Source organism: Antedon mediterranea, chromosome 5 (assembly GCF_964355755.1).
Source record: "Antedon mediterranea chromosome 5, ecAntMedi1.1, whole genome shotgun sequence".
NCBI lineage: Eukaryota > Metazoa > Echinodermata > Crinoidea > Comatulida > Antedonidae > Antedon > Antedon mediterranea.
This window is the reverse complement of record NC_092674.1, coordinates 10,283,885-10,298,968: the sequence shown is the minus strand read 5'-3', so window position 1 is coordinate 10,298,968 and position 15,084 is coordinate 10,283,885. Positions and strand designations below refer to the sequence as shown.

The 15,084-nt window shown below is 30.0% G+C and overlaps 1 protein-coding gene across 4 annotated transcripts in view; it reads left to right on the top strand.

Annotated features, from left to right (window-relative positions):
* LOC140050018 (uncharacterized) overlaps positions 1–15,084 on the top strand; it is a 146,242-nt gene that overhangs the window by 78,652 nt on the left and 52,506 nt on the right. For all 4 annotated transcript variants that reach the window (XM_072095009.1, XM_072095008.1, XM_072095007.1 and 1 more), the window contains one exon: positions 2,382–2,430. In XM_072095009.1, the coding sequence (XP_071951110.1) occupies positions 2,382–2,430 (49 nt within the window). The remainder of the gene's footprint in view (positions 1–2,381; positions 2,431–15,084) is intronic.

Genomic DNA, 15,084 nt, shown 5'->3' with positions numbered 1-15,084 from the left:
GCAGCCAAATATGTCATAAATTTTTATACAAAAAAAAAATGTAATCTGAGCGAATTCCAACTGATTGTAGTCATCCCATACAATTGGGCAGGTATTATTTTCCCCTCTGGAATTTAAACGCATCTTTTTCACATGATATACAAGATTGGATAAACCCCTTTGGGAGATTATTCAGATAGTTTATCTTTCTTGCTGTTCTAAAAGCACCTGGAAGATTTAAAATGTGTATGATTGAGTTGGTTTCCTTATTTTTTTTTTTTTCTCCCCAAAAATGGAGGTTTATAATTAATAGGATTAACCTTCTTATCTGCCATAAGCAAGTTTGACAAAAAAAAGTGTGATATGCTCAAATATGGTAGTGATGTGTCCATCATCATGTCCATTATATGGCCACATAACATTTGTTAGTTTGATTGTGTAAACAGAGAGAGCTTTATAAAGAAAAATTAGATTGTAGCCAAGAAGGAAACGCATACACTTATAGATTACAACAAACACTTTTAATTTATCCATTCCATGGCTTAAGTACAGATTTAATGTTTTTATTTATTAAGCTTGCCCTGACCTAATTATTGAAGTAACTAAGAAGGGTTTATAGTGTTGCTGTGGATTGATTCTAGAGATTGGAAGCATGTATTTATACATCCGCATAAGTGTCTATAAAACTGATTGACCAGAGTGATATAAAAATTACAATTCATATTATTCTGAAGAAATAATAATCTGGAAATGATATCTGGCGCTACAGCAACATATTTTATTTAATTTAGAAAATAGAAGAAAATCGCTGCTTCTATGTGAACATCTGATAACTTGGCAAAATTAGTTGTTTGGAATAATTCTAGTAAATAAGATAATGTAGCTGTGTATGCACCACGCAAGCACGAGGTGGGGTGGGTGGGGTAAAATTGAAACCGCAAATAAAAATTACTCCAGAAAACTTGACAATCAAGAACTGAATCAAATTGAGGTTTTAACCATACAGTATTTACGATTGGTTCTTTTTTGTGTGATATTTATCCATTTCCAAAGCCAAGAAAAGACATTTTTATTTGAATTATATTAGATACAGACATAGTATCTAGAATTAAGGGAGACATTTTGGTCAGTGAATGAATATTAATAAGATTAAAATAATAAGAATCATGGAAATGTGGCTGAAAGATGATGAGTTTATGATTCAATGACCTAATCTGACCTAACCAAACCATGTAGTCTTGGTCGATTTAACAAAATGTCGAAAATCTTTGAGAAATATTATACAGACTTGTATTCTCCACATGATATTAATTTGGCTAGTTTCTTAAGTGCTCAGACAGCATTATCATCATAAGAAATGAATGCCATATACGTCACAGAGGTGGCAGCCTAGACTCGTTTAGCTTACCACAGCAATCTGGCTTTATATCGTAAGGAAATTAAACACAAAATAAGAAAAACTTGAGATTGTAATTGATTTGAAAATTGATTTTTATATCTGCATGATAGATGTAATTTTAATGCGAAATGGCATATAGAAATGAAGGAAAACATGTTATTATTGGCATTAAAATAAAAATAAATTCCTTAAAGTTAAAATTTAATTTACTTTGTATATAATAGAACTGTTTACAATAAAAAAAAAAAACAACTGTTAAGATAAAATGGTAAAAAGAAAATAAAACTGATACAAAATATATCAAACAGCTGGCAGGAGCAATTCAACAGTAATGAATATAATATATACAGATAATTCAGTCATGAAATGTAACTATTTATTAACTTATATTCAAAATGTCATACCAAACAAATGTAACAGAATTAATGCAAACATGTATAATATTTTTCATAGGGATTTCCATGGTTAGGATCTTCTTTGCTTTCAAACCTTAGTTAACAAGTTTAGGAAATTATCTAATAAAAAATGCACAATGAACTGTATTGGGGAACATGGTGATATTGCAATATCATGTTAAAACTGACAAATAAATTATAATGTCATTACAGATTTATCTTGAGTTAAATGTTTGGGCATCATAAATATGTCAAATAGCATTTATTTTGAATTTTTTATGATAGTTTGGCTGACTAATGTTTGCATTTATTTACTGAATAATGGACGTTAAAACCTTACAACATGGCCCTCAATTTCACAAAGTAACTTCCATTTTGCTTCTCATCACTTCTATGAGAAAAAGATAAAATATAGTAATTACTAGTTTTATATTGGGTTTTATTAAAGTTGTTATAAATTTGTATTCTTTTTCTCCAATGATCAATATAACAAAAGAGGAACCCTAGCCCCCTGCAGAGTCTGGTTTTTAACATCACTGTGAAAACAGTAAATTAGAAAAAATATTGGCAATTGTAGTTAAAGAATATAATTGTTTCTTTTCATTTAGAAAAACAACCAGAACATCCAGAGAAAAACACAGATGAACAATCAAATGAGTAAGTTTTTTTTCCTCAAATATTGCAGAAAGTTTACATTGTAGTTTTAGTTAGCATGATTAAAAAACTGAAGACATCTTCATTTTAATGGTTCCTATACCAGTTTCCATGTGGCTTAAGTAGTAGTGAAGATCAAGCCAGTATGTGATCTAGGTTTTAATTGTCAAAGAAAAATGTGTTTATTAAAGCCTTTGGTTAAGAAGTAAATAGGTATGATATCTGTGTGGCTTTAATACTACAGAAAACCACCCCAAACAGGAACTAGGCTTTGCCTACCAGTGAACCACATATCAAGGTAATAGTCTAGAGAATCCTAATCCGAATTATGTGGGTGCTATACCAATTCCTAGAAATGTTCAGTGGGAGCTTAACTTCCTAAGAACAACACAGAAAGGTAATAGGTATTAATTTTTGGAGATCTGTGTTTAATTAGAAATGAATTTCCAGGGAATTAGCAAATGTAGATAGCGTAACTGTGAGGTTATCATGGTTACCAATGACTGCAAATCAATTTGCCATAGTCTTTTGGTCATTCATGAACGAGTATCAAATTAATCCACTGTAGTTGTTATACTAAGATTAAATATATTGTGTTACTGTTCCAGATAATATGACCTTAATTCATTTACTTGAGGTGGTACACATGTTTCTTGGTTTTTTGTTGTTTTTGTTATTCTACTTTCGTAAAACATCCTTTCATTCAATTACTAGTTCTGTGTATAAAAACATAGATCTGGTAGATTATTATCATCATCAATAATATAATAATATAATGCGAGTTGGAATATTGTTTAAATGTTCTTCAGAAGACGATTCTAGCTCAAAAACCAAAACGTGAAGACATTCTCAACTACACTTTATTTTATTGTTGAAAACACATGGTATACCTGAAACCTGACTTTGCTAATGCTGAGCCTAGTCTACACTAGCAAACTACGAGTTTGGCAAGTTTGCTAGTGTATTATCGTGCACTTCGTAAAACAATGAAACAGAACTGGCTTTTTTTAACAGTTAAAAATTATGAACAATTAATAATTCTAAATCTTTAATTAACAAAAAATACATTTTAATTTTTATCTAATAACTGTTTATACTATAAATTTTAAAATGAATGTTAGAAATATGTTTCAAATATGAATTATTTCAAAATGATCAATCTATGGAGAAAGTAGTAAAGCGCCCTCTATTGGTATAAGCCTGAAGGAAATTTAAAACATGAATTGTGGTTACACTATACAGTATCTCCACTTTTTAATGCATTTAAATTAGCCTATTAAAATTAAAGAAGGAAGTTTAGCATTGCAATAATTATCACACAGTTATAATTTCTCATATTTTTCTTTTCAATGAAGAAGTGATTCCAAATCCTTTAAGCATAATTAGTAAGTGCATTGTCAAGTTAATTACTATAATCATAAACCATTAGAATGTAATATAGATACAATGATCATTAGTGCTATCTCATCTTTGTGTTTCAAAATATGTTGTAAATTAGAAATACAATACTGAAATGCATTTGTCATGATTACTTTAATTTATAGATGTTAGGCGGGTTAGAAAACCTGGATATATATTATATATTAGGACAATGTGATCTTGTGTGTAGCTCACTGCACACAACCATTATAATAACGTAATTGTATGTGTAGTTAACTACACGTATACATCATTATGTGTAGTATATCGACTGCACACAACATTGTAATAACATGATTGTGTGTGTAGCTTACTACATACAATACATATATATCGCCCATTATGAACATTTGTGGTTTTTTGTGTGGACCCATAAATTCTGCTGGCAAGATAAAAACTGTTCTTGGTTTTAAAGGCATATTTTCTACTGCTTGTTTACTTACTTGTTTCCAGAGCTCAGCTTAGCTGGGTCCGGAGTCGGGGCTAGGCTATGCCCATAAGCCCCTCTTGATAATTACATCAACTCTTGAATATGGCGCAAATTTTAGAGGGTGGTTGGACTATGCCCGCTCAAACAGGTCTTTAAATCATTTAAATGGATTCCAGGTGGTGCAAATGACAATCAAATAGCTATTAAACAAATATTGTTGATTATTAATATTATAACAGATCACTTGTTTTTTTTTAAAGAAGTGTTCCATAATGTACTGTATGTCGCATAGTTTAGAATTTTAATTAATATTCTGTAAGTGATTCATCTCACCTATCTGTTTTAGCCGTCGGTCAGCATTATAGAAATATTCCCACTATTACTCAGGTATCTTGTTTTACCCCTTAGCTATTGCAATTATTACAATCATAAATAATGCATGATTTTAAAAAATCATGTAATTTAAGGTACAGTTTTTAGTAGGTTTTGTTAATTTAGTTCTTCAATGCTTTTCCTCTTTATATCAATAGAATTTATTTGTATCCTACGATTTTTTGAACTTATTTGCACACAATATATAATTCTACATAACATGTAGGACATGTATAATATGGCGGATTATTTGCATAAATAAAACAACAGTAAATCTTTCAACGTTGAAATGTAATACAATAATTAACAATAAAATGGCAATAAGAGTGTTGTAAAAAGTAGCTAAAATATTCACAGCCTGATTTAAAAATGTTTTAAAATATTTATCATACCTGTAAATAAAATAACAGCAAAAGCTTTCAACGTTGAAATGTAATACAGTAATAACATTAAAATTTTTGTAAAAATTTCCTGATATAAAAATATTTATTGTCCCTAATAAAATATTTTATTTCATATTTTTTTTGTTACATTTTATAATCTATTCATAAATCAACAACGGTTATTAATGCTATAAATTGAAAACTAGTTTTATCATAAATGTTAGGGCTAATAAAATAACCTTTTGTCTGATTTAAACATGTAACATTTGATAGGGCAAACCTTAACCACTAGACCACAGATCACTGAAAGATTACCGTATAATGCAATATGTAAACACCCAGATACCATGGTAGAAATTATCCATCCGGTGGATTTCGCTTTGATTTTTCAAAGCATGTGTGTGTGAGGTGTATAGATGGAAATTCGTAAAGATAGCCAAAAATCTTGAGGTATTTTCAAAGAAAGGTAGGAAATCGCCATTCTAACATTAGTCTAAACAGAATTATGGTGCCCCAGCACAGGTGACATAAGTATCATCATGTTTTTGGAGGAAAAAGAGTGCAAGAGTTTCTTCATGGCTTTTAAGATAATTAGCATTATTTAATACATTATTATTTAAATATACATTGCACACACACAAAATTTAATAGCTTATGTGTATCTTTTTTAACTAAAACAAAATGTCATTTTCTCATGTTTAACTTAAGTATAGAACAGCACTTTTAGGTTTTCTATGAATAACTAAATATTTTGATGTCTGATGTAAAGTTGTAGAGTAGTTTATACTTGTACCAACATCTCTTTATTAATTTTAATTCTTGTCAGCTTTTCCGTTGAAAGTGCATTTTGAGATATCATTACATAACAAAATTGTTTTAATTTCCTTTTACTGTACTATGCGTTAAATGTTGATGTTTCAGTTTTCAAGATGTTTTCATTGATAAAGTACATTTTACTCAAGTATATTTAGCATGTGTTTGATAATTTTAGGATGGATACAGTTTATCGAAAGATACCATCAGGGTAATAATGATGACATGATTAAAATGTCAAAATATTGTAATCCTAAAGTGATCGCATAGTATTTTACTGTATCATCCGATTCTCTGTTCCTGAAGTGATTGCATTATTTTATCACCCGATTTGCTGTACTGTATCTCCACATGACATTGTTGTCCAGTATCATAGGCAAAGTCTGTAATACTGTGTCACATGTGTAACACATTGGTGTCTGTATTGGATTAGGTTATAGGCTTATGATATAGGCATCACATGTGATACATATGTGATGCTGTATTATAGAATATGCCTTATGATATTTATTTTGCATGGATAACAGGATTCCTGAAATTAAATTTTTTTTAATTTCAAGATAAAAAAAATAAGATTTAGATATATTTTTATATTTTGATAACTGAGGTTGCGAGACAAGCACATTTCAATATCTGTGCCTCCAGACCACAACTATAAAAGCTGTTCTAATTACAGATCAAAACCAAAGATAACTCCCATGTCCCAGACATGGTTTTTAATTGGAGGAATTTGATTTAATTTATAATTTACATTAGAATCAAGCATGTGAATTAGCTAGACTGGTTAGTTTTCCAACCAGCATCTCATTTGCATATCGTTAAACACAGCCACTCAATTTCATCAATAACGATAAATCAAGTCGCCTTAACTATGTTGCTGTCTTTTGTAATGAGATATTACATATATTGAAGCTAATGTCATTTCTTGTATCTTGTTTTATCAGCATTCAAAGTGAATTCAATTTACAGTAATAACTGTTTGCACATGTTTTTGCATTGCTGTTTTTGTTCCACTCTGAAATGGTTTTGATCGATTTTATTGTCATTGTTTATAAAGAAATATATTTTATTCAATCAATATTTTATTTAAATGTACAAAGTAAAAACAGTGAATTTGTTATTGTTTTGGTTGCAAAGAAAGTAGATATTTATTCATGAATTCTTTAAAGAGAGGGGATTGTCTACATTGTAATTGTGTTGGACGCTGGACTACTTATCAAATCCAATGCTCGTCACATTGCTTGTATCCTTTAGGCAAGACATATTGCTTACTTTTACCTCTCTCCACCCAGGTGTACAAATGGGTACCTGGTGTGTATCCTTTAGGCAAGACATATTGCTTACTTTTACCTCTCTCCACCCAGGTGTACAAATGGGTACCTGGTGTAGGTCAGGACACAACTTAATTTTACAAAACAACACAATCTTAATAAAAAAAAATGTTATTGTACATGTTTCGGTTTACTTACATTTCGATTTGGACATACAAAAATACGAATTTGCAAAAGCCAATTTCATATTAAAAAGCCACCCAACATTGGACAATACCTTTGTAACAAGGGGTTCATACAATCACGTTGTATTTGATATCGAGCAGACTGAAGTTTAGCTTTCGTTTTAATTTGCATAGTCATACTAACATTGCATTGTTTATGTTCAGAACATAATGATATGGCAAATTGTAAATTCTTTAATGCTTTCTATACTACCGTATGTTAATTTGATTATGATTGTATTATTAGCGTTGGGTGTGTCCATTGCTTAGTATGTTGTCTTCATTATTAGTTCTGTTCTGCTGAATATCCTTGATGAGGTTCCTTCAGTGTATCCTATTTCTTGCTATTTCTTTTAGAATTTCCGTGATCTTCTGTTTAACATTTGTTTATTAATGCTAAATGTATAATTGATAAATATAACATATTAAGGGCACAAAATATTACACTCAGCATCATTCATAGCAGAAGAGCAATATTTTTTATTTTAAAATAAAGGGGCACTTCCATTTTAATGTCATCTAAAAGCAATGTGTAATCTAAATATTATTTCTGATGTCTTTAAGACATTTTGACAGTACACAACAGGACATGATTTCACACAAAGGTACTATTTTTCAATAGTGCATTAGGAAAATTAATTCTATAATATTATTATGCATTATCTGCCTTAATAATTTATCACTGTCGTTATGAAGGAAGAAATGCATAATCACATTTGAAATGAGAGGAAATCGGGTCCTCTGTTGCTGCTAAGGACGTGCCCAGTAACATGTCAAGTTTAAGGAGCTTAGCCAAATAATTCTTTGATCAAAGAGTTTTGAATATTTTTAGTTATATATTGAAGCAACTTACCAAATGAAGATCAAAGTGCTGTACAGAGTAATGTTAACAAAATTAGACTAACATACAACTAATTTTGAGATGTTTCTTACATAAAAATGTGAGAGCCTGGCGATGGGGATGTTGTTCTATAATAACAAACACATTGACAAAAAAACGCACTGTCCCCCAAAAACCTTTTAAATGACGCAAAGATTTGGTTTGATTGTAAGGTGTATATAATGAACTCTGCTGTAAAGTGTACCAATTGATTGTTTCCCAGTTCCCATCGACTAAGTTCATTTATAAATTACTAGTTCCTCTTGACTAAGTTTAATTATATTGTACAATTACAGCGAGCATAAGCTGATTTTATGGGCCCTCAACATTAAAACAAGTTGAGAAACAATGACATTAACAAAGAGACATAACATTTAAAAATATAAAGAAGTATCAGTACACTTAATAATCTATAAAAAGTTGTTAATGTTTTCAATGAAAGTTTTTTTTTCAAATGCCAAAAGAGGTACTGTCTAGTCAGTTTGTATGTATGTAGTATAGGCGGCTATATTGTGTATTGATGGGGTTATTCAACTATGTGCTGTTGTAAATAGGTTTATGATGAGACGCCAAGTAATGCCTACAGATTGAGCAAAATGCCAAAGAAATAACGTGTCGACCAGAGTATATTTATGCAAAATAAAATATCACTCTTTTTATTCAACTGAAAATATATTTGTCAATTCATTAAGTAGACCAGCCGCTGTTTTTTTTTAAAGTCGATTAGTTTAAGGTTGATAGTTATACATCTGGCAGTAGTAGTAGTAGAGGTGATGGAATGTTCCATTTTCACTTGGTGTTTTCAATTAATTTCTTGTTGAGTCATAAGGTAAGACCAACTTTATCCAGGTAAGCCTACCAATATCACTTTGTCAAATCATCCTTTTGACGAATCTATTACATGGAATTAATTTTCATTACAATTTTAATTCAGTAAATTTAATAACTTTCAGGTTACAGTAGTAGATTGGGTATTCAGATTTCCCGATAATTGTTAATTTCATCCATAATTAATAATCTTTAAGGACAATAGTTGTAATGCATTGAAGCCTTAAATTGTTTTAAAGTGGTACATAATTGCTCACTAGTAGGTAGATGGGGGTGATATGTTAAATATCTTGCTGTGATTTATCACCTAGACCTCACCAAGTTTATTGCTGTTAAAGTTTAACTGAATTCAAGTAGTATTAGTAGGTCATTGGCACCATAAAGATCAGGATAAAAGCCTTTGCTTAAGTTCAAAGCCAAAGTATGTTATATAAATCAAATGAGTATATATAAGCCTTGTTCACAATTCAGATAAATTTATAACATACTGTATATTTGTATTCTCAAACAATTGCTTCATTCTGGTACTTTTGCCTTTTGATTGGTAACTTGAGCTGTCATGTAAAACATGTAATTAAGTCCCAATGCATGTAAATTTAATTTTTTTATTATTTGATGATATTAATTTATTCATTTTATTTTACTTTTATTTCGGAAACGGACATCCATAGTTACAAAATCAATTGCATAAATAAGTTTAAATAAAAAAGCAGACACAAAAAAAAAAGATCATCTTAGGATCTCCATCATTTTGTTATGGAGCCTGGATGATTCAAATGATGATACCATAATAATATTCTATCATTTCATTTTTTCTAGCTGACATTCTCTGTAACAATAAAAAGACAGATTTTCTTAGATATTAACAAACAATTTTTTTAGTAGCACTTTTGCAACTTTTTCTCAATAAAAAGCAAATGATAAATTCCTTTTCTGGGAGAGATATTTTTTTAGGTTAAACATTTTGGATTTGTAAAATGAAAGTTAAAATACGTAAATGAAAATCTTGAAAATGTATTGAATATAATTGAATAATTGTATTATTTTCCTCAAATCTTTGATAATTGTAGGATTATCACAATGACAAATTTGTCTTGCAAACATGAGACGCAATTGTAAAAGGTGAACTTTTGAGAGAAAGCTGTCTCTAGTCTCAGTTTGATTGACTGTTCTTGCCTCGAGCATTTTACCGAACGGTTTATTAGCCAACTAAAGCTGATTCACACGGTTAAAACGCACGCTGTTCATTTTATTGTCATCCTAATTCGTCATAACTGATTATTCCCGTCTTGTCGAGGAGGAAAAAAATATTGCAACACGAACGATGTTCATTTATTTTTAATGTAAAATAGATTTCCTTTCGAAACTTAGCATTTTTATTACGATCACTTGAGATTATTGTCTCCAAGAATCAAATTTGCACATTTTAAGTGCAGATAGCCAAGTGACAAATATTGCAACTTTTTATTCATGCTGTAAATTAATCGTAATTATTTCGAAGTTGTTTGACCAATTAAAGGATTTCTAATTTCTCGTCAATTAAACTTAACTGTAATTTGAAACAACATATTAGATATTGTTGATAAAATCATCTGTTTACTAATGAAATAATGTAGTTTAATTATTATTAGTAGTAGTAGTTATACTAAAATAATTACAGAACAATTTGTAAATGGCCATACAGTCCTGGTGTTAATGTTCTGGTGTTAAATTTTGAATTTCTTCAAAATTATATTAGTCTTATTATGAATATTTTTCAGATTGGGTTTATATGAATATGTTTGGTTGTACATTATTTTTTATCATTATAATGACAAAGGATAATAAAATTGAATGGCTTTGCTCGTTTTACTTATAATGTAGTATAATTTTATCACTAGTATAAAAGAACTGAGAATTTAGATATTGTGGATATGTTTCTCAATACGTTTATTTGTAATAAAAATATGTAGTCATTTTATCCTAACTAGACCCTAGTGCAATTCTCAGTAACAATAATCCCACTCAGTTTTAAATGATGAGTACCTGGGACATTAGGGAGGATAAGGCAGACGGGCCACCTTACTACCAATACCTGTCATAATAGCATACCCAGAATGGGACTGATATAACACACAGTACAGTACTGAAAGTTTGATTGTAATTATGTATGAAATAGAATTTGATTTCTTGCATAACTGTTCATAATAACACCAAAAAAAATATAGCTATAAAGGTTTTTACTATAAAAAAATATTGACTTTAAGATTTAAGATAATGTTAAAATGAAATGTATATTTTTTTTCTCAAACATTGTATGTTTAAATACTCACATTAATGTTTTTATTATGTTGTAATTATGTCTTGGCCACTTCATTCTCTCTTTGACTATAAATCTGTCATTGTAACACATTGAAAGGAAGAAATTATGATTCCTACATAGTTAATTCATTATTGAATAGAACAAGTTCATTGCTCAGAACCTCTCCTCAAGGCCCAAGTTGCCTCAGATTTGGCAAAAAGCAGTGAATAAAGTACCCTAGGGGAATCAATATGACCCTTAAGGGTTTAAGCTTGTCAGAAGAATACAGGCCTACATAATCTTTACTAAATATACATTGGAAAAAATGTGTTGGATTTCAACAGGTGCTGTCTGTGTGAATTTTCAAAAGAATAAATGCATTTATTATTTGTTCATTTAAAAACAATGAAAAAAGGTATGTTGAGTAAAAACTTTCTTAGAAAATACAATGGACCTGTTTCTGCTGTTAAAAAAAAAGTTTTTAAATCTTTTTTTTCTTGTAATAGAAATAGCAGTACTACTGAAATTTAAAATATAAAGGTTTTAAAAAGCCCAATTTATTGCCATCTTATTTGAAAAACAGTTTCTGAGAAGCAATTTTTAGCTGCAACACAATCACTGTCTCAATTTGATCTCATTATAAAAGTTTACTGAATGGGGCGAACATTTAGCTACTCTATTCGAGATAACAATTATGTCATTACACAACCAAACACAAATTTATTTTGAAAAAAAAAAAGGCTGTAACTTTATCAAATTGCTGAAGCGGTTTCTAAAAAAAGTAGGCCTTCAACATATCAAGCATTATATAAAAGTTTGTACACAACAGAAGATTAGAGATAAACCAAATAATTTCAAAAGAGGAGATTATTTTAATAGGCAGATTACCATTTGTATTATAGTGAAACTGTGCTGATGATAAACAGACATAAAGTAACCAGAGTTTATTATGTGACTTACTCTGTGACTTATGATTACATTTAGACATTTATGAGGGATGGGTTAAACCATTTTATACACAGGGTGACAATTAACCAAAGAGCAGCTTCATACAAATACAATTTTTTTTTTAAACTCTTGGGTTGATGATGTCATGGTGGTATTCATGCTTGATGGATCAGTTCATTATGGTAAATGGGTCCTCAAGGAACTTTTAACTGTTCATATAATATGCTCCCTCCAGAGAAAGTAAGATCTTGGCTGTTTATCCAGATCTACTACCAACACCAACCACTGTTGTGTGTTTATGATGATCATGATTAAACTTGTTTATCAAAGTATTTTATATTATTTTTTTTTCTATTATTTAAAATTAGTTCTTTTCTTCCAACAACTATGAGAAATGACTTAATCATTTTAACTAAATAATTTTTCTTTCAAATTATTCCAAGAAAGTATACTAGTAATGTATACTAATGTTTTTGAAAGAAAAATGTTATGGTTAGATCTTGTAAAATGTTGTCTCATTTCAACAACTATTATTTAGTATTGAAATAGAAACATCTGCTTATCATTGTAACACTGGAATTAATATCCCCAAAGTATGCGATTGTTTGTGTGTTTTTAGGTATTTGATTCGAAATTCTAGTATTACAGTTTCCTGAAAGTGTAATGTTTTAAAAGCTTTTGCCTCCCAAGACGCTACTATATACGTTGACCTTTGACATTGTGAGTGTTGTTAAACAAAATGTTGATTTATTGTTGCTGTTTGATCTGAATCCATTGCTAATAGAAGATATTTACAGTAGTTGAATGTCCGAAATCAATAAGGTTCATCGAAAGAATATAATTACCACTCAGGTGTTCATCTGGATCTCTGTAACATATTAAGCAAAACTTTCTTTATTATGGTCCAATAAAATACCGGATAAAAACGATGAACTTACATTTATATTTTGTCAGTTATTACAGCCAAATAACTGACAAAATGGTACTTGTCCATTTGCTGACAACTACTGTCCCAATTTTATCCAAATCCTAAATCATAAATATCTGACAATTTACAGTATTACTAATAAATAAGCAATTTGTGAACTCATTCATTTCATTAAAGATTTTTTGCATCTCCAACACTTGTTGTTCTCATAACTACAAATATTGCTTTTTTAATGGTTTTTGTCAACTTTTCCATTGTCACATCAACATTTGTCTCCAATACAATTCGACTACCATACATTCCAAAATTTAAACTATACAACCTTCTTACTAATTACATCAATAAAAAATTAAATCGTTAGAAAATACTGTGGGCTTTGTTTCATATTTGGGGAAAAATGGCTGTAACTTCTTCATCTTTGTTTTAACAAATTACTGAAACCAGTTTATAAAACAAAACGTTCATGTGTTTGTAAAAAACCCAAATTGTACAAATGAAATCATGACTGTTTTGAACATCAAAGTCGAAGCTACATGTGTAAAAAGGAATAAAAATCATGGAATTATACTTCTTGCACTCTTCTTCAGATACCAACAACTATTTCTTTCTCTATCTCGCAATAAATCTTTATACTGTGTAAAATGTCAAAAATATGGATGTACAGTAGAACCTCCATTTTACGTACGGTACAAGACCGGAAGGCGTACGTAAAACAAGGGATTCGTAAAATTGAGGTTGACCTTAAATTGACCCCAAATACGTAGAGATCGTAGCTATAAAGGCTGCGACCGTGTTTGCCTACTTTACTGTACAGCTTGCAGGTGGTCACTAGCTAGGCCTTGCCTAGACTATTCAGGCCAGGCTAGCAGGCCTAGCAAGATATGAGGCCTAACTAGAAAAGTACAGTATATACAGCCTGTGCGTTTATATAAAGTGTTATAAATAAAATATCAATGTTCTTGTATTTTCTATCAATAAAAACAGTCGCTGCTGTAGGGGGAATGCACGTGTGTAGCTTGTCTCACACAGCAGAAATCCTCACACAGCCATGGCTTTGTTTGTTGTTGTTAAATTGCGCCCTCAATGTAAGAAAATGATGACGTCATCGGTTATTTTAAGCGTACGTAAAATCAAGGGAACGTAAAATACAGGTTCTACTGTATATATTTTTATTTATTTTAATAATTATTATCAAACGTAACGTAATTCTACTAGTTCTTACTAATATAATGTACTACCAAGTAAGAGTGAAACTACATTAGACGTATCATACTATGTACTTTATTCTTTAAAAACATTTTTTATGTAGAAATAGATTATTTAAGTACATGGAATGAGAAAATCAGGTGGGTGGAACATTATTTTTAGAAACATAATTACGGATATGACAATAACTGTAACAAAAGAATAGTGAAAATAAGTTTGTCATAGTGGTTTTTATTTTTAGAACATTTCCCCGAGAGAATTTAATTTTGCAATCAACAGTTAACATGAGTACGTGCAAATTAGCATGGATGAAAATCTGGTGTTTTTTTTAAACTATGAACAAATTAGATTAATATTACAATGGTTTAAAAGATATTTTGTTCTCCTAAAAAAGAATTCTCTATCAATTTTTGTTGGGACATGTATAAAATGTATAGGTGCAGGTAGCGCTTGGGCCACACGCTCTCCTACTGACAGCTAAAATAAATTTATGAACAACTTTTTGATATTTATTTTTAACAGTAGATATAAAATTTGCAGTACACCACAAATTATAGTTCTTAAAAGAACTGTTGAGTTTCGATCATGCTTTGATTGATCGTCCTCAGGAGTGACGATTTTGCCATGCAAACCTTCAAACAATATATTTTTAACAGACTACTAATAATAATAAA